We start from the raw sequence: 22,315 nt of genomic DNA on the forward strand, positions 1-22,315 counted from the left end.
CTCAATAGGCCCTCCTGTCGAGGATAAACGTCGACCCTAAACTCAGCTCGATTATTCCACTTACTGATCATTGGGGCCAACAGTTGGAACCAATTTTCATCTTGTTTGTCTTTCTGCGTTAGCCCATGGATATTCTGTGGTTACAAAGGACACTACGGAATAGGTTGTTACATTCCAAATTGTCGCAACACTCTATCGGGTTGGTGTCACTCTACAACATGGAAACAAATGAGTGGCACCACTGCGCACCACACCACACTTCCAACCAAACAAATGGGAGGCAACATCGACATAACAGTTGCTGTGTAAGGCTCCCACAGAAACTGCATACAATAACACAATTGTTAATTTATCCTAAACCATGACATTTTATTTATTATTTAACGAATACATAATGATCTTCTTACCTCATGTCGTTTCATGATATCCAATTTGCGACGAAAAACTATTAGATCATCATTGCGAATATGTTGGTTTCCACGTCGCAGCCACCTACAAAAAAATATGAAATAATTAGTGGCGACGCATTATATTATTGATTATTTTCAAATGAATTTTTTTTAAAACAACTAACCTGTGTCCGAGTGGTTTGTTTTCTATTACAAGAGGAATTCTCTTTGGAGCCAAAGTCGTGCAGCGTTCCCATGCCCACATTTGGATTAAGATGTACATACCTCTGATTGATTTTATTTTGTAATCGGTGGCGCTGCACATCTCTCTGTATAAATAAGCAAGCACGGCAGGTCCCCATGCATACGTGCTGCACTGTTCAAAGTCCCGTAAAAATTGGAGGTACCTTAGGGAAACTTTACTGCTGCTTTTGTCAACAAATAGAATTCCTCCTATGAATCTGAGGATCCATGCATGGGTAAACCTTTGTAATTGTTCTACGTTATCGCCATGGATATTTATTTCTGAAAAATGGTGAGCCAGCCAACTTAATTTGACCACACTGCCTTGAAGTTCACCTTCCTGTGGTCTGACTCCCAATAATTCTTCACACAATTTAGCCCAATCAAGATTAGTCTGACCAATTAATGGTGCCCCCTCAGTACGAAGACCTAACAAGACTGACACATCTTGAAGAGTAATCGTAGCCTCTCCGCATCTCAAGTGAAACGTGTGTGTCTCGGGCCTCCATCTTTCAATCAAGGTTGTAATTAATGAAGAATTAATTTTTAGGTACCACATCTTCATTATCCAATAAAATCCAGATTGGCGAAGCAGAGGAATAATTTCCTCTGGTATTTCTTCTTGTCCTTGATAGATGGGGACAGCTCGTCTGATATGTAGTTTTCAGTCTCGTTCCCCATTCCAAACATGTTCTAAAACATGTTTAGGTTGCATCCATAAAACGTCTCCATCTATTGGACCAGACTTAATTTGTATACTTGATGAAGATGACGATGAAAATGCCATTGATACTGTGCAATAAAATATAATACAAAAAATTGACAACAAAAATTTAACATAAAAAAAATTAATTTCACTTACAACAAATTAAGTAAAATCTCAATAAATAATAAAATACATAAATTTGAACAACAAAATACTATACAAATAACAAAATTATAAATTAAATTACATAAAAAACATAAAAACATAAAATACTAACTAAAATACTATACAAATAACAAATTTAAAAATTTAAATACATACATAAATTTAAATAAATACATCAATTTAAATAAATTACCAATTTTTTTCCTATTAATAAAAATTAAATTAAATTACATATATTACACAAATAAATTAAAATAAATCCAAAAAATACTATGGAAACAAAAATTTAAACAATATATATAATTAACAACGTATCATATATTCGAATAAAAATTAAAAATAAGTAAACTAAATAATATTAATATTCTAACAAAATTATAAATTATATTACATAAAAAACATAAAATACTAACTAAAATTCTATACAAATAACAAAATTAAAAATTTAAATACATACAGAATTTTAAATAAATTACCAATTTTTTTTCCAATTAATAAATTTTAAATTAAATTACATATATTACACAAATAAATTAAAATAAATACAAAAAATACTATGGAAACAAAAATTTAAACAATATATATATATATATATATATATATCTATATATATATATATATATATATATATATATATATAATTAACAATGTATCATATATTCCAATAAAAAAAATAAGTAAACTAAATAATATTAATATTCTAACAAAATTATAAATTATATTACATAAAAAACATAAAATGCTAACTAAAATTATAAAATACACATATAACACAAATCATTTTCTTATTTTAAGGTACTACTTAAAATTTGAAAAACTAAACAAATGTAACATTTGTATACTAATCAACATCTACACATATATAAAACAAATAATACCATACTAATTTATAAAATCTAAACAAAATAATATTATCAAAAACTTACCGAAATCACAATTAATACTAACTTAACATATGTATACTAACCTAACTAATATTCTTAAAATAATATTTATAAATCAACTAAAACTAACCTAACATAAACCTATCCTAACCAAACCTAAATAATATTAATATGTCAACTGAAATTATTTTAACACATGTATATATAACAGAAAAGTATAGGGCAAACAACATTTAAAAAAATTAACTTACCCGAAGCGCGTATTAAGAATAGCAACCCAAAGCACGTATGAAGAATAGCAACCACACAGTGTAGTGTAGGACAGCGCAAATAGGATTCAAAACTTCACCTAGAACACATAAAAAATTTCTCAATTAAAATTGAAATATCAATTAAACTTAACTTAACATATATATAACACAAAAAAATTTAAAATTTTCAGTTAACACAATACTTACAAGAACACGTAGTACCAAGAGAAGAAAGAATGCAATGGAAGCAGGAATATGAGAAGAAACGAATGCAATGAGGAAGATACAAGCAGAAGAAAGGAATGCATGCATACGGGAGCCACATATGTTGCGCTTTATAAAAAAAATTTGAACCTCAACTCGCCAGTCAAACTGGCGAGTTCTTCCTGCATCTTGCCTGCACCAATGGCGATTCCTGCCCTGCTACGTCAAGCCTGCACTCCTGCACATAGGCCCTGCAACTAGCTGTCTCTCCTGCCACGAACTCGCCAGTTTGACTGGCAGTTCCCCCATGCATGGCGAAATCGTCAATGGGGATGGCGACTTCTTCACTGCCAGCGAACTCACCAGTTTGACTGGCGGTTTGCTTGGGGCTTGCATATAATTTATGTGCAAAACAGCCCCCTAGGGGAAAATGTTTACAAATAACCCCATCTAGGGAAAAAGTTTATAAAAGTGTCCCACAGGGGGCAATTTGCAATCATCGTCCACCACGTTGGATGCAGCGCAAATTGTTCCATATTATTGAAACCTTTCTGCTTGTCCATGTACGCTCTGCCTTCTTTACGTTTGTATTAAAATTGTATGAAATTGCATTGGACTAGCTTTTATTATGTATTGGATATTACTATCAATTAAAGTCATGGCTAATGGTCAAGGTCAATGGATTCACTTATTGACATTATTAAACTCAACGCCTGAAAAAGTTGCAATTTTCTTTCAAATATTAGGCCTCCAACTAGTCATATTTTATTTACTTTTCTATTATTTAATATCAACCTTATATATATATATATATATATATATATATATATATATATATATATATATATATATATATATATATTAATTATGTGACAAAATAAGCTTTCAAAATGTTGACCCATTATATTGTTATTATTCTTCTCGTTGCCATCATTATTCATATAGTAAAGACATATATATTTTGGTGTTAATTAACTACTTCCATTTCAAAAATTGATGATAATGAATTCATGTTAATGTCAGTTTTTTTAAAATTAATATTAACGAACTCATGTTAATATTGGTTTTTCCAAAAATCAACGTTAACTAACTTATGTTAATATCGACTTTTTTGAAAAACTGATGTTGTGTTAGTTAAATTAAATCAGTCTCTTCCTCTTCTCGTGCTCATTTTGAACCATCTCTCACTCTCACTCATATCTAGCGCTCTCATTCTCGCTCGCTCTCCTTCTCACTCTCACGCTATCCTTCTCACTCCCACTCTCATGCACTCTTTACGGCGGCGCAATCGTGTTCTCCTTCTCACTGTTCTCGTTCTCGCTATCGCGGTTGCGACAATCACTCTTGTGTTGTCATTATCGTTCTCAACCTCTCATGCTCTCACTCACTCACGAAAGGTTAGTCTTCTGTAAATGCTTGTTTTTGTGTTTGGTTTTGATGGTGATGGTAAGTGAAAAGCTAGGGCTCATTGTTGGTTTTGATGGTGTTGGTAATGCTTGTTTTTGTGTGTATGTGCGTTCTTGCATTCACTCACTCACAATAGGTTAATCTTCTATAAATGTTTGTTTTTGTGTTTGGTTTTGATGGTGATGGTAAGTGAGAAGCTAGGGCTCGTTCTTGGTTTTGATGGTAATGATAATGGTGATGGTAATGCTTGTTTCTGAGTGTATGTGCGTTCTTGCATTCACTCTCGTGCATTCACTTATTCACGATAGGTTAATCTTCTATAAATGCTTGTTTCTATGTTTGGTTTTGATGGTGATGGTAAGCGAGAAGCTAGGGCTCGCTCTTGGTTTTGATGGTGATGGTAATGCTTGTTTCTGTGTGTATGTGCTTGTTAATAGGACTTTGTGCTGGTGGGAGAATTATGCCACAGCCTTAGGCCCCCAAAATAGGAATATCATTGTTGGTTTTCAAAATAGGAATATCATTTTGCCACACACTTTATGTTGGTGTGAGAATTCTTGGTTGTGCAGATTTATTGGTATCATATTGTTATGTCAAATGTATCATGCATATTAATGTCATGTTTATATTGTAAATGGAGTTTAGAAATGATGGATGAACATCAACAAAATCGGAAGGAAATGACTAACACAGTGATCAAGATTAACAAAAAAACAGAGGAGATGTTCAACACTATTCATGCTATTGATCAAGTTAGAAATTATTTCGAGACTATTCTAAAATAAACATGACTTGATATAACACTTTTACTTATATTACTTTGCTTGTTAAATGTAGTCTTACACTGAAGTCAGTAGGTCATGCACTTTATCACATATAACTAAGATCTAGTGAGTCCAACTCTACTTGCTGCATGGACAGAAATTAGAGAGTTCTATGGCTCACTGGAAATCACCAAGTCACCTTGACCCACTATGGACAAAGTGTTTTCCTCCTCGCCATCTTCAAAAGCACCTCTGAACCAAAAGCTTACCCTAAATGGTACTCCTTATACCATCAAGTTCCTAACTCGCCTACTTTTAAAATCCTCCTGACTGAGTACAAAGTGACTTGCAGTAGTTTGGTGAGTAATTAAGCACTCCTATGTATGTCAAATTTTAAAATCATATACATATCTAATATGAATTTCATATTAATTTCATGATGTGCCAAATTTCATCTACTCATTTATGAAAACTGTAAGATCCACCCATCTGAACTTGGAAGAGACTACGAAGTGTAGGATAGTTTATAATCATCATAGGAAGACTACAAAAATTGGAAATGGATGGAGAAATTTTGCACAATCACAAAATTTTCTTCCTAGAACTCAAATATATTTGAGTTCCCAGATGCAACTTCTAAGTATGTTTTATTTTGGTTTTGTTTGTAATTAAAGTACATTACTATTCTAATATTATCAATTTGTAAATTTTTTTTTGTAATTTATTTTGTGAGGAATATTGGAACATGTTGAACACATTTATGGTATATTTTGTTTATAAATGTTTATAATTACTCTTTGCATGATACATTGATATACTTTATTTATAACTTTTAGTGCATGACTAATTTTATGTGTTTTTTTACAATTTGGAATGATAATTTGTGATATGAATTAATTACAGGTTGATAACTAAAAAAATAGGATATTTAAAAACAAATCATAAAGCAACATCCATTTTAAGAAAACTGATGTTGTCAATGAACAACAACATCGATTTTTTAAAAAACCGATGTTATTTTAGCAAAAAAATAACATTGATTTTTAGGAAAATCGATGTTGTTGTTTACTGGCAACATCGATATTTTTAAAAACCGATGTTGGTGATAAGAAAATATCAATTTTTAAACAACTGGTGTTAATATTGATACTTTAACGTCGCTAGTTTTAACATCGGTTTAAAATGTTTTTAATAATCGATTTAAAAAAATTATTTTCTAATAGTGTCAGTTTGAATTGAAATCACTCTAAAATCGATCTAACCCAATTAATTTCAATAATTTTATACTAAAAGTCAATAAAAAATTTATCTATTCAAGCCTCTATTCACTCCAAATTTTTTAACCAAAACCTAAAATCACCTACAATTACCTGTAATTAAAGGTATTGAAATAAAATAAAATTACAACTTAACTAAAAATTAAAACTTTACACTTTAATTCTTAAAAAAATCATTTTCAATTCTAACAGAATAAAATTGAAAATACAATTTTAAATTGTAATTTTATATACATTAAATAAACCTAATAGAGATACCCACATAACACATTTTTAGGGGGATATAAAAACTTTAAGTGTGATTAAATTTTGAATAGAAAATTTATAATTTCATAATTAGCATAAAGAATCAAAGCTTCTAACAATACTTCGGGGTCTTACAGGATAACTCAAGGTCCTATTAGGATGATTAAAAAAAACTACCCTAATAGAATTTATTGCACCACATTATGTGACTAATTATATATTATTTGTGTAACAAGTGAATGCCAAAAACAACATCACTAGGGTTAGCTTATTGCTAGAGATTAGGATAATATGTATAGGGGCATAGGTTTGATCCTCAATTTATTCATTGTAAAAAAAAAGTCAAAAACAAGAGTCATGACCCATAAATTTTATAATAAGCACGTGTTTAATAACGGATTTGTTTCAAAGAAATATTTCTTAAAAATATTAATTTAAGGAGCTTTAATTGAAAACATTGTTGGCTCAAAATAAAAATAATCTAAACATATAGAGCTGAGCCTTTTAACTTGTTAGCAAAAATTCAACCTTTTAAAGGCAAAAAATAACTAAAAGCCAACTTTTGTTTCTTTCTTTTGTCGTGGAGGAGTTTAAAGTTTTTTTAACCTTGTAAATGCATTAATGCAACACGGGAAGAAAACAAAGTTATTTTGTTGGATTTAGCTCCAAAAGCTTCCTTTTAGACTCGTCATTAAAAATATACAGGGAACATCTTTTTGTGTGTGTGAATATATATACAGGGAAACTTGTACTCTCATTTAATATAATTTTGTTTAAAAAACCTTTTAAAAGAGTATTGTCGTTTTCTATCCATGACCCCACTATCGAACTAGTTAATACACCGAGTTACCTCCGTCTTTAGGCGGCACATCTCACTCTTTGTTAATGAAAATTTCCATGTATGTGAATTCAATCTACTACTATATAATGAATTTTAATTTGATTAATACTTCAAAACTATTTTATAGACATACGTAGATTTATTAAGTATAAATATATACATAATATATTACCATGTTTTGTTTTGTGTATTTAATTGCAGAGGTTGTGATGAAATACATTTAAAAAAAAAGAATTGAGTATTTAATTGAGATAGTAATAAGAGTGTCTCGCTCTCCAAAATTAGATATTCTAATTTATAATGTAGTAGTAGATAATTTTATCATACATATGAGATATAAGATTTGACTTTGACGGTAAAGAGTGAATGAAGAGAAAAATTAATAAATTAACTATTAATATTTATCGATTAAAAAAAGTTTATCTTACACTAAATGTATAAATAAATTAATATATAATTGTTTTAAATTAACTAGTAGTTTCAAGTTGAATCTTTATGTATATAATTTTATTAAATATTTAGAAGAAAAACTTAATCACCTACAATAATATTATTTGTCTCAAACAAGATTATTTTTCTTAAAAAATAATACTTATTATCTCTACCAAAATAATAAGTTCATCTTAAATTATTTCAATAAGTTTGGCAATAAAATTGATGATATAAATTCATAATGTGACCATACTTAGTAATCCTTTAGTCCCATTATAATAATCATTCTAAATTATTTTATATAAACTAACAAAAACTAATAAATATATTTAAAAAATAGCAATTGTATAAATTAATCTTATCATTATTAATTTATTTTTTGTTTTTATAACCTATATCACCAATATTATAAAAGATATAAATGGAAAAAATAATTAATATTATATTAAAAACCTAAATTAATAATTATTTTAGGACAATTTTTTTCTTCTTAATGATTATTATGAGAGGGAAAAGTACTCCTGAACCTTATTGATTTCTGAACCTTATTGATTTATAGGAGTTCATGCATTATAAATTTTAGAATAAATAGTCAAGTTCATCTTTAAAAGTATGATGCAATAATAAATTGGTCCATACAAGATGAAGAGTATAAATTTAATCATTGACGGTAAAAAAAAAGTACAATAATTTAGTATCCTCATTGAATTTATCAGTTGTCACTAAGTTATAATATTCAATAATCAATTTAACAATAAATTATATTTTTTTAGGACAAAATTAATATTAAGTTGTAAAATTTTAAAAAAATATTTATCATTAAATTATCTACATGATTCATTTATTAATTTTTTACACATTTAATAATTAAACTTAAATTTTTTTATCTTTAGATTAACTTGTAAGTGTTTCTCAAAATAAATTTGATTATTTATTCTAAATTTGACTAAAAATATCTTAAACAGAAGAATTACGGGACGGTTGTCGCGCAAAGAGAGTCTCCACGCTGTTTCCCAGCATGCAGCAGCAAACTTTCTTTGTGCGTACTTAGCATCTCAATATCTATTCTATACAACTTCACACACCGCTTCGATCTTCTTTCTCTATATATCTGTGCACTTTTATTTCGACCCCACCACACCCTTTAATTTGTATCGTAAGTTGCAACAACACTCATCCCCCTCCAATTTACGCTGTGCCATTTTGGAACCTACAATGCTTCCAACATCCTCCTTCTCACCCTGCAACTTTTGGAAACAGTCATATAAAAATGCAAGACAATATTGCAAACCCAAAATCCATGTTAGAACAAGAGGAGTCGAACTATAAAATAATAAAAATGTACTTTATCACACTATTTCTAACATATTCTTTATCATTTATTAAAACTATAAAATCATTAATAAATATTGGAAAAAAATTCAAGTTCTATATTGGTTAGAAATATTAAAGATATTGTCAAGATATAATATATAAGTATGAAATAATCTTCATTTTATGAACTAACTTTTGAAGTTGAGTTAGGTTCAAACTCACAGTGCAAGATAGCATCAAAGTTTATCTTATATCCATTAAAATGATCATCTATGTACAAAACCCAAAAGTATTACGTGTGAGAGAAATGCATTAAAAAAAAAAGCTAAGTCTCAAATCGGTTAGAAATAAAACCAATTATATAAAGTTGACTTTAAGTTCATAACCCACAATTATACTAAATTCATTAAAAACATAAGTCTCACATGAGGTAATGTCAAGTTAGACTATATAAGTGATAATAACTCTTATATTATGAGTTAAATTTTGGAGATGAGTTAAGTTCAAATTCATATTCTAAAATGATATTAAAGTCAATCCTAGATCCATTGAAATAAGACTTGAGGTCTATTTTTATAATTTTTTGTAATTTTCAATAAAAGTCAATAATAAAGAATGTATTTAAATGGGTGTTAGAGATAATTTTTAACATTACTAGCCTGTCATCACAAACTATTTAATATGACAAGTTGATTAAATTTTATAATACTTCTTTTCATACTTGAATATAAACCCAAAAAATAAAAAAAAATGATTCGTGGAGATCCAAAAAGCATAGAACCTTGAGAGAAATATAAAAATAAGAAAGATAAGTTATTGATAATATTGGTGATATAATGTACAAGAAAGAAAGATAGAAAAAAACAAGAGACATTGGTGGAATGTTTGTAAATTGTGGATGTCCAAATATCACCACTAAAAAACAACATCATATATGATAATGTTTGGTAGACACCCAAAAAACCTACAAAAATGAAAAATATCACATATAAATGATAGGTTTATAAGAAGTATATATGAAGTAAAAAGAAGAGAGAAAAGGAGTGTTATATAAATGTTGGTTAAAAAAAGAATATTCAAATATCATTGTCTAATCATATATATGATGATCTAAAATATAAACAAATTTTAACTAATTTAGTTTAATTTAATGAAATTATCCTCAAAATATTTTTATTTAATTAATATTTTGTTTTCAATAATCCTTTGGTTCATATGATATCAACTGCATGATCTATAAAATGAAAAAGAGTGTTTTATATTTGTAACAAGTTCTTGTAGAATTGAAGTTTTCTATCAATTAATGTAAAGGGTACGTAATTTAGAGAATGGAATAGAGTAAATTAAATGAAGTTAACTATTAGTAGGAATTATTTGTTTTCTTATATTTGAGTTTAAGGGAGCAATTACATTAAAAAAATCATAAATAAAAAAACATTTTTAATTGATTCTTCTACGGTAGCAATATCACTGTTAAACTCTTTTTTTTTCTGTACATACTAGTACACATACTATAGTATTCGTACTTTGAGGCTTGAGCAGTCATATAATCACATTTTTACTTTTACCTATAGCTACCTCAGTACAAAAAGAAAGAAAAGAAAAAAAAAAGAACAAAAAAACATAGCATTTATTTCATTGTTTTGTTTTTTCAAATTACAGTTATTGAAAACGGGTGGGACGGTAGTCCTAGATAGAATACAAGTTGTTAATTGAAAAAATAAAAGGGGACCACAGAAACTACAGAGTCCTGACAAAGCGTGGCAGACTTAAAAAACAAGACAAAAATAAAATAAAAATAATCGTATGATGTGCGAGTGGCTGGCTATCTGCTGCCTCACTTGCCTGCGACTCATTTCATTCATTCCGATAAAATCAAATCAAATTCAAAACAAAACAAAAAACTATTTGCAATAACAACATTCACCAAAACAAGAATGTTTGTATATATTTATGAGGATTAACTTATTCCAACAATAACTTTAAAAGAATTATTTATTATTTTAAGTATTAACTTTTTTAAAATTTAATAATTAAGATTGATTATTTATTATAATTATCAAATGTTTAAAAAACAAATTATAAGATAAAAAATTATTCTAAAAAAATTATTCTTTCTTACCTATTTTCCCCTATGATCTCCTCTCTCACAAACACCTCAAAAGAAAAACCAAGAAGAACCAGCCTCGAGAGTAAGAGAATCAAATCCTTTCCTTAACCTTCACGCCTCAATTTTCTCTTTCTCTCTCTTTTTCTCCTCCCATGCATTAATTAAAAACCCTTTTTTCTATTTTTTTTTTCACTTTCTCATTTCCCCACTTCACACTCCTTTAAATTCCCACAAGAAACCGAGGTTCCAACCTCCACTTTTCAGCTCCTCAACTCTCTCACCCTTTGGTTCCACTACAATTTTTTTCCTTCCTTATCTATCTATCTATCTTACATGGGTCGTTCTTGCAACAAATCCCAACAACAACATGTTGAAGGCCCTATCATTATAGGTGCTGGTCCTTCGGGCTTAGCCGTGGCTGCGTGTCTCTCAGAAGATAAAGTTCCTTTTGTGATTCTTGAGAGACACAACTGCATAGCCTCCCTTTGGCAAAACAAAACCTACGACCGTCTCAAACTCCACCTCCCTAAACAGTTCTGCGAGCTTCCCTTGAAGGGCTTTCCCCACACTTTCCCAAAATACCCCACAAAGTACCAGTTTATCTCCTACATGGAGTCCTATGCTTCACACTTCAACATTCACCCCATCTTCAACCAAACTGTGAAAAGTGCTGAGTTTGATAAAGGGTCAAATGTTTGGGTTGTTAGAACTGAAGAGTTCGAGTATTCTTCTCGCTGGCTAGTGGTGGCCACTGGAGAAAATGCTGAACCTGTTGTGCCTAGGATTCATGGGATGGAGCTTTTTGGTGGTGCTGTTGCTCACACTAGTGTGTATAAGTCTGGCTCTGAGTATAGGAACAAGAAGGTTTTGGTCATTGGGTGTGGCAATTCGGGTATGGAAGTTTGCTTGGACCTTTGTAGACACAATGCCAAACCTTACATGGTTGCTAGAAATACAGTAAGTCTATTCACCCTAGTTTTGGTTCGTATTTGGATAAATTTTTTCGTAAGTACTCGAGATAAAATAAAATTAATAATTTTTTTTCATAGTTAAAAACCAAACTTATGCAACTTAGCTTTTGAAAATGTTCAATAAAAAGACTTTTTTTTATAAAAATCAAAGTGTATAAGTTGATTTTAATTAATTAAAAAGTTTAATTTATTTTACTTTCTTAATAAAAATTAAGCCCATATAAGTATACTTTCTTTAAAAAATAATTTTGCTATTCTTTCATTTGGGTGACCTATGTAAACCCCTAAAAAAGTTTTTATCAAGTTATTGAAGTGAAAATTGCAGTTTTATTTAAAAAAAAATAAGGCTAAAGTCACTTTTTGTTCATGGACTAAAGTGGGATTTCCTTTTTGTTAAATGGGTGATATTTAGTGTTTATCATGAGTATTGTATTACTGTTCACGACTGAAATTGACGTCATTTATGTTTTTTTTTCCCATTTGGGTAACTAATGACCAAGCTTGGGGGAGTATGCTTTTTTGCTCACTTTGTTGCATATGATTGAAGGTACATGTGCTTCCTAGGGAGATGTTAGGCTTCTCAACGTTTGGGATAGCTATGGCGCTCTATAAGTGGTTTCCCATTAAGTTAGTAGACAAGATCATCTTGCTTGCAACAAACTTAATCTTGGGCAACACCAATCACTACGGCATCAAGAGGCCCAAAACCGGCCCAATAGAGCTCAAACTCGCCACAGGGAAAACTCCAGTCCTGGATGTGGGTCAAGTTGCACAAATAAAATGTGGTAACATAAAGGTATATTATATGCTTCAAATTAAGTGACCCCAAGTTTTTAATGTTATTCCTTCTTTTTTGAATATGTTGTTCTAGCGGACGTTTCTTCCTTCGACCACGTTTCCTCGTGATTTTTAGTTTGTGGGTTTCAGTTGTCCTTTTATTAAAAAAATAAATAAATAAATTCAAGTGACCCCATTATGTTGATTCAGGAGTATTGTGTTTTTGGGGAATTGTAGGGGGCCTAAGATTCGATGTTGGGGTTGTTTGTGCAGGTGATGGAGGGTGTGAAGGAGATAACAAGAAATGGTGCCAAATTTATGGATGGAAAAGAAAAGGAATTCGATGCTATAATCTTGGCAACAGGATACAAGAGCAACGTGCCTACTTGGCTCAAGGTTAGTAATTTTGATCTGTTGTTGTGTTGCGTTTTTAGCTCTATCTTATTATGACCCACTTATGACATGTCGCTATCTTTGGCTTTGGGACACATGCGATGCAGAGAGCACAAGCCTACAAATGTCTTCTTTTCTTCTTCATTCTTCATTCCAAAGATAACGAATAAAATCAGTTTGGGGCCTGTGCTTTTGGGCTCTACCACTTTTTTTTATAAAAAAATAAATTAAATTTTGTTTTTTGTGTATGCATAGTTTCTCTCGAATTGATTATTAAAAACTCTGCTTTCATAGTGACGTTTTGTGATGTGTAACGATCATGAAAAATCTCGTTGGCAACTTGTAAAAGTGTCACACCTAAAAAGTATTCCTTGTGCACCACCTTTTGGTCAAATTCCTTTTGCTTCAAATTAATTAATTAGTAATCAAATTCTTTTTGCTGTTGGTAAAGGGTATGTCTAAAAGTTTAACATTCTCTTATTCTATTATAAGATTACAATTACAAACTCCTATGTTAATTTCCTTTATGACATGGTATGTTTTATGATCATATGATTGAAAACTTGATCATTTTTTTTCTAATTCAGGGATGTGATTTTTTTACGAAAGATGGAATGCCGAAAACGCCCTTTCCTCATGGGTGGAAAGGAGAGCAGGGAATGTATACGGTGGGGTTCACAAGAAGAGGTCTTCACGGAACGTCGTGTGATGCAATCAAGATCGCTGAAGACATAGCTGAACAGTGGAGAACCGTAGAGGACAAGAGTCACTGCGATTCACATATCATCCTACTCAATAATTCATAGACCTTACTTTTCCCCCCAAATAAAATATGCAAGTTTTTAAGGTAAAAAAAAAAAGAAAAATTGGAGAAGGAGAAATATGGAGTTAGGATTACCTGGGCAATTGGACTACTTTTTTTTTTTTTTCTTATTACTTCTTTTTACCCTCTCTTTTCCTGGTTTTCTGTGCATGTACATGCAATTTTGTATCTTAGGAGCATACGCTTTTCTAACCACTCAAGTTTTACTAGCCTTGTACAAAACAGTTTCATAAATGGAATGGTACTATAAAAGTGCAGAGCAGATGTATCAAGAGAAGAAAAAAAAAAGTAAATATGAAATAATACTGTATTTCTTATTATATCCTTTTACAAAACTTTTTAGTATTCTACTACTATAAAATATGTTTAATTCTTAAATTGCATCTAATTTGTCTGTAGTGTGTTTATGAACACACATTAAAAAGTAAATATATATATATATATTAAGTAATTATACAGGAGTTAATTATAAGTAAAAAAAATAGACTCAAACAAAAGTAAAATTTAACTACTTTTCATCTTATTTATGATACTATTCCAAAAGTGTCCCTAAATTAATTCAGAATATTATTTTCGATTACTTTTCTCATTCTTGGAATCAAGTTATGAAAGATACTTTAGAAAAAAAATGAAATAAGAATAATTAAATAATATTAAGTAATTTCTTAATTATCATAAAAGTTAATTAATTTTACCTGTATTTAAGTTCGAAAAAAGTATCTATTATATTAAAAGTACAACACTTGATTCTTACTCCTTCCATTTCTAATTTTAACATAGACTTTTCTTTTCAGAAGTCTAAGACATAATTGTGAAATTATTTTTTAGTTATACCCTTTCATACATTGTAGTACAGTAAGATAAATAGTTTAAAATTTGTAAGATATTTATAATGGAGTAAATAGTACCACTGCTTGCCGTTTACATTGAAAAGAAACACTAAACATTTACATTTAAAAGGAGCATTATCCAATGAAATGACTTTATAAAAGGATAATTTGAAGTGAAATTTAAATAATGATAATAAATTGGACTAAGTTATAAATAGAGTGGTTGAATATAGTATAAAAACCTGTTAAACAGTAAACGGGATTATTTTGATTTAAATTATATAAATCAATTTTTATTTTGTGCAAAAATTATGAACAATAAAAGATCCTCGAGTAAATTAAATTATTTAACAAAACATACTTAATATTTTCAACTCTTGTGTTTATAGACATACAATAAAAAAATCATTATAAAATTAATGTCCGGTCAAAAATATTATAACTCACTTAACTATCATTCATTACAAAATGAGCTTGTCAATCACTCCATTGTGCATATGTACATATGCACGTGCGTGAAAGAATTTTTTTAATCGACAAATAAATAAGTATATTAATATAAGAGTACCCGAGGTATTATAGAGATAGATAACCAGTTCCTATATCAGATTAGAAGATATAATATCAAACTATTGAATAAAATAGCACTAAACATAAGTATCCAACAAAAACTTAAACATATGTGTGTGAAAGACTGAATATACTTTTTTTAAAATATTATATATTAATTAGACAATAGTTATTAAATGTTTTTGATATTTATGTTAATGTTTTTCAATGTTTTTTTACAAACACTTTTGAAGACATTTGATGAAGAATTAATGAACAATTATCATTATTATTAGCATTTAATAATGTTGGAAGAAGGAGTGGACGATATTGAAAGATATGATCGAACACCATTGTTTGTATCGTTCCGTCTGTCTTTTATCCAGTGGTGTGTTCAATCTAGTCTACCTATGTATCATTTGGTCTATTTAGCTAATCTCTTTAGATGGTTCATTTATAGTGTTCAGTGTTGTAATTGTTTTAGCCATTCATAATCATTTTACGGTTATTCTATTATTTGTATGCTCCTATAAAAGGAGTTAGTTAGCAGGGTTCAAGTAAGCAAGTTAGAGAGAAAGCTTATGAACCCAATTCAATTGTATTTGTTTTTCTGTTGCGTTATCTTTTTTATCCTTCTATCATTTGTTTTCCGTATCTGTTTGCGTGTTTCTTAGTCTTAAACCCAACAAATTAGTATCTAGAGCTTCATTTCAGGTCAGTTCCATGTCTATTTCTTGGTGGGTCTAGGTCCTCAAAGATCAACCATTCTGTTTTTGTTCGTGCTATGTCTTCAAGATTTGATCAAGAAGATGGTCAAAACAATCAAAATTGAGAAATTCATAGAAAGAATAGCTTCAATCTCTGGCACATCAAGATGCATGCCTTGTTGAAAGAATAGGGAATCTGGGCACCTCTCTCTGTCAACTGTTGAAGGTTGATAAGTCAATTCTTGAGTTGCAAGATGAAAAGGCTCACATGTTGTTTCTCTTGTCATTGTCTAATGAAGTTCTTTATGAAGTTTCTGAAGAGAAAATTACTTTTGCATTATGGCTTAAGCTGGAGAAACTCTTTATGATGAAATCAATTTGCAACAAGTTGCTTATGAAACGACGTTTGTTTAGCCTCTGAATGAGAGAAGGTATGCCACTAAAAAAACATAACGAGTTAAACTTTGTTCTGTTAGAGCTCTGTGAGATTAATGTCAAGATAAAAGATTAAAATTTGATAATGGTTTTGTTAGCCTTTCTCCCTTATTCCTATAAGAATTTCATAATGTTGGCAAGGACTCCATTACACTTGAAGAAGTCAAGTCTAGTCTCTATTTTAGAGAGCTTCGACTAAAAGTGTTTAGGAATGGTGATGAAGCATTTGCATCCGGATTATTGGTGACTAATTCTGCTAGAGGGTATAATAAGAAGAAAGGCAAAGGTAGCAAGAAGAGCAAGGCTGATCCAAAGGACATCTGTAATTATTACAAAGAACCTAATCACTAGAAGAAAGATTGTCCAAAGAAAGCAAAAAAAGATTTTGTTGTTGTCGTTGTTCAGAATGATTCCTCATCATAAAACGATTTGGTTCTAACTATTAGTGAACAACCACAACAACATTCTGAACAATGAATACTGGACTCGGATTGTTATTATCATATGTGTCCATACAAAAGCTAGTTTGTAACATATGAGAAGTCTGGTGGAAATGTTCTGATGGGTTAATATGCTCTTTGCAAGTCAATTGGTATAGGTTTTGTACAAAACAAAAAATGTATGATGGGATTGTTAGAACCTTAATCGAGGTTCTAATCACTGTGGGTGCCATGGATTCAAAATGCTTTTCTTTCTGGATTGAAGGTGGAGTTATGCAAATCAAAAGGAAAGGGAAGTTTGTGGTAATGCAAAGGACCAAGCAAGGAAGTCTATACATCCTTCAAGGGTCCCCTGTGACAGGCACTATCTCAACTGTTTCACAAGTTGGGAGTTATGCGTTCAATGGCTCGTCCAATGAAAATTATCTATGGCATCTGTGTCTAGGTCACATGAGTGAAAAAGGATTGGAAGTTCTAAGTTAGTAAGGCTTACTTGAAAATCATAAGGTGAAACCTCTTCAATTTTGTGAGAACTACGTTTATGGTAAGCAACATCCTACAAAATCCCCAAAGGTTGTGCACACTACAAAGGCCATATTAGACTACATCCATTCTAACTGTTAGGGACCTTCGAGAGTTCCATCACTGGGAGGGACTAGGTAGTTCCTCTCCATCATCAATGATTAATCCTAGATAACATGTGTATTCATGATGAAGCTTTCAAATGTTTCAAGCATTGAATGATTCTTATGAAGAATCAAATAAGAAAGATAGTGAAATAAGTATATTAGGACTAACAATGGCTTGGAATTCTGTTCTACGAAATTCAATGAATTCTGTAGAGATGAAGGCATTGCAAGACATCATATTGTATGCTATACTTTGTACCATAATGGATTTTTTAAAAGAATAAACAAGACCTTGTTGGAAAGGATCAGATGCATGCTATCTAATTTAGGGTTGAATAGGAGTTTATGGGCTAAGGCTGTTAGTACAACATGTTATCTCGTAAATCATTCCCTGTCCACTGCCAAACATTTCAAAACCTCTATTAAGGTATGGTCTAACAAACCTGTTGAATACTCAACAATAAAGGTATTTAGATATTAACATACTATCACGTAAGTGAAGGTAAGATAGAGTCCAGAGCTAAGAAGGGTGTCTTTATGGGCTATGGAAATGGAGTCAAAGGATTTAGAATTTGGTCTTTGTTAAAAAGAAAGGTCATTCTAAGTAGAGATGTCATCTTTGATGAATTCTCTATGCTGAATTCTAAATCTAAAGAAGATTCAGGCAAGGCTAAAGATGTCACTATGTAGGTGGAGTTTGAAAGCCCCATAATGAGAAACTTTAGTGATCATAAGCAGTTTAAAGCACCTGATGAGACTGACCAGGAACTTCAAATGCAACCTTAACATAAGAACTCAACACAAATTAAGAAGTTTGATTGGACAAGTCAGAAACATTCGAAGCAACCAAAAACCACAACACCCAAAAAGTCTCAAAGACAAATCAAAGCACTTAAAAGATATGACTTTGATAATATAGTGTCTTATGCATTACATGTAGAAGAAGAAATCGATTCATTTGAATCAACCACTTATCAGGAAGCAATTTCATGTTCTGAAGCTGAAGAGTGGATGATGGCTATGAATGAAGAGATGGAATCCTTTCAGAAAAATTAGACTTGGGATTTAGTTGAATTACCTGAAGGCAGGTGAGTAGTGAGGTGCAAGTGGATCTTCAAGAAGAAATCTAGGTCATCCAGTGATAAAGTCATCAAGTATGAATCATGTCTAGTAGAAAAAGGCTATAATAAAACAGAAGGAGTGGACTACAATGAGTTCTTCTCTCTAGTAATTCGACATACTTCAATACGTGTTTTACTAGCTCTTGTAGCAACTCTAGACATGGAGTTAGAGCAACTCAATGTCAAAGCAGACTTTGTCCATGGAAGATTGGAGGAAGACATTCTATTGCAACAATCTGAATGTTTTAAGATGCAAGGGAAGATACATTATGTTTGTAGGTTGAAAAGTTCTCTTTATGGGCTGAAGCAATCTCCAAGGCAATGGTGGAATAGATTTAATGAGTTCATTGTTTCTCATGGGTACAACAGAAGTCTCTATGATTCATGTGTCTATAATACTTAGGTGGAGGATGGTTCTCACACCTATCTGCTACTCTATGTGGACAATATGCTTATAGCATCTTAAGACAAGTTTGAAATTCAAAATTTGAAGTCACTACTCAGTAGTGAATTTGAGATGAAAGATATGGGAGTTGCAGAAAAGATTTTGGGCATACAGATCAAGAGAGATCAAGTCCATAAGAATTTTTTTGTATGTTAGAAGGAATACATTCAAAAAGTGCTAAATCATTTTGGGGTGGCATCCATAAACCAGTTTATACTCCTTTTATAATGTCCATTTATCTCATTGAACTTAATGTCACTCAGTTAGAATCAGAAAGGGAATACATGTCTTATGTTCGTTATGCGAGTGTTGTAGGTAGTCTCATGTATGCAATGGTTCGCACAAGATTAGAACTAGCACAAACAGTCAGTGAGGTGAGTAGGTATATGGGTATGTTTTCAATACAATTATGTTGAAGGTATGTTTTCTTCTTTTCTTTTCTTTTTGTCAAACTCAATGCAACTGTCAATTTTAGATTTAAAATCTAAAGAGAAGTGTGAAGCTACACAAATTCCCACCTAAAATGTCACAACCACCTAGTTCAATTTGAGAAATAAGGACACAAACAAGTTATAATTTATTTTATTGGTGGACATTACAATCACCTAGTTCATGTATCTAAAATCTACCATTTATTTCCCATGTCAGTTGAGCAATCCCTTGACATCACTGTTAACTTGTCCAAATGCTCCATTGTGTCAACCAATGTCTACACTGGCCATGACATCACTAATTTATTTTTTACAAAAATTAGTCTAATATGAATATGATAGGCTAAGCTATAAGTTCTTATGAGGGCCTTAACCTGATCCTAGTTACAGTGGGTTTTCTCAAAGCCACATTAGGATCATACAAGTATCCACGAATTCAGATATTCTCCATAACTGCTTGCAACTTCCCCTAAATTATCTCCACCCACAAACCAACAAGAAGGAGAGTGAGTATTGAATCAGTTTTCATAGCTTACATGCGTAAAACTCTTCACCATGTCTTTTCCTTCTCTCTCATACTCAAATCTACAACATCTTCTCTCTCTCTCTCTCTCTCTCTCTCTCTCCTGAGTGTCTCTCTAAGATACTATAGCTAGATGCTACAATTATCTATAGCAAAGATTCTTGTTCTTGTGCCTTGTGGCATGCACATGCATAACTAAAACTTCATGTCTTGTCTCTTATGTTCTTCCTTCGTCTACATATACATGCATTAGACCATTATTACACTAGGCAAGCTTGCATGTGCATGTATATATGTAATAATATAGAATTATTAATCAATGCATCATTTCTTCTATTCTATGGTGGTTATAGAATTATCAATTAATGCACAATTTCTTCTATTTCTATATTGGTTTTAACTTTCAACTAAATTGAACTTGTTTTTCCATGTTGCAGGTTGTTTTGTTACGATGGCACTAAGCACATACTTCAACTTTGACACTCTACAAAGTCCCAACTTAGAAACAAACACTTTCGATGAATCCATGCTAGAAGAAGTAGCAGCACCAAACCTCCAACACCTTTTTCCCTATTCAGATGAAAGCTTGTTCCTTTCAAACACGTTTTTTTAGAACTACATTGAACCAATGGTGGTTTTCTCTATCCTCCAGAGATCAACCCTCATTATGATTCATTCACTCATCGTGATGACATTTTTCCAATTAATGAAGAAAACAAACTACTCCCATGTCCAGAACACCAAAAGTCCTACTACGAGGAAAAACATGTGTACTCTTCACTACAAGAGGTTTCTAAATCGAAATACCATCCAATTTCTTACATGGGTTTGTTGTGCCTTATGATAATTGTTGTTCCTTGCAAGTAGAGGAACTGCAACAACAACTCTTCTATGAGATTCCACAAAATGGTGATAATTATGTTGATCTTGACTGGAAGAAGAAAGGTAATGAGAGAACCATATCTCCACAGAGCCTAGTGGCAAGACAAAGGAGAAGAAAGATCACTAAGAAGACTCAAGAGCTCGAGAATTTGGTCCCTGGTGAACCGAAGATGAACACAACTGAGATGCTACATTTTGTTGCTACAAAGTATGTTAAGTTGCCCAAGTTGGGATGCTTGAACTCATGAACACATTCAAGGTAAGTAACTTCTTTCATTTTACTATATTTGTAATCATGTGTGTCATATGATGTTATGTTATGAAACTGCTTAATTTCACTTGAATTTTAACTGCTTTAGTAACATTAACTTCATGCCACATTTTTTTTTCCTTTTAATGTTTTCAATTGGTTCTTATATTAGATTCATTTTGCATGTAAAGAAGAACCAAGTTTAGAGTAAATTAGATTGATTTTGCAAGGTAAGACCCACCAAACCAAGTGTTTTTAGTTTTCTAGATTTTTTTATCATATAATGATTAAGTCTCTTAAGGATCCTTCAATGCATACCATATAATGTTACCTGCATTCTGCATAGTGAAACAAAAAATCTAACAATTGGTTGCTTTGTCATTGCAAATTTATATACTCGTGATTTAAATGAGAGTGATAAGACAAGAAAAAAAAGTAGTTACAAATAATGAGGTGTGTACAATTGAGTTAAGTATACTAAGTACTACCCCAACAAGCTATTATATTTTATTTTTGCAGTTAGGAATAGAAATCTTTGTCCCAATATCATGGGAGAAGAATGAATATGATTATGCTTACACTTAAAACTTGGGCAGGATCTTACAAAAATAATATATGGTGTCATTTTTATGTCCCCATTACTGTTCAACCTATAGTCAAACCAAATTCTCATGGATCACATAGCACCATTGATTAAAAACCAAATTCTCATGGATATTATACATTGTAAGATTCCTTATAATAATTTCCTCCAATGTTCCTTTTAGATTCTCACTACCCCTTTTAGTTTTCACAAAGCTAAAAACCCTGCTATCTAAGGCTGCATAATTCACCTTAGAAAAATATGGTTTAAGTGCAATGTTGACCTAACCATTT

General features: G+C 31.0%; 1 protein-coding gene across 1 annotated transcript; it reads left to right on the top strand.

The window, feature by feature from the left end:
- Positions 1–11,129: 11,129 nt before the first annotated feature.
- On the top strand, positions 11,130–14,469 carry LOC100818280 (probable indole-3-pyruvate monooxygenase YUCCA4). Its single transcript, XM_041008841.1, has 4 exons — positions 11,130–12,190; positions 12,752–13,000; positions 13,255–13,377; positions 13,962–14,469. The coding sequence occupies exons 1-4, from the start codon at positions 11,567–11,569 to the stop codon at positions 14,178–14,180; spliced, it is 1,215 nt and encodes a 404-aa protein (XP_040864775.1). The 5' UTR covers positions 11,130–11,566; the 3' UTR covers positions 14,181–14,469.
- Positions 14,470–22,315: the final 7,846 nt, after the last annotated feature.

The sequence above is a fragment of the Glycine max genome, chromosome 14 (genome assembly GCF_000004515.6).
Source record: "Glycine max cultivar Williams 82 chromosome 14, Glycine_max_v4.0, whole genome shotgun sequence".
NCBI classification, from domain to species: Eukaryota; Viridiplantae; Streptophyta; class Magnoliopsida; order Fabales; family Fabaceae; genus Glycine; species Glycine max.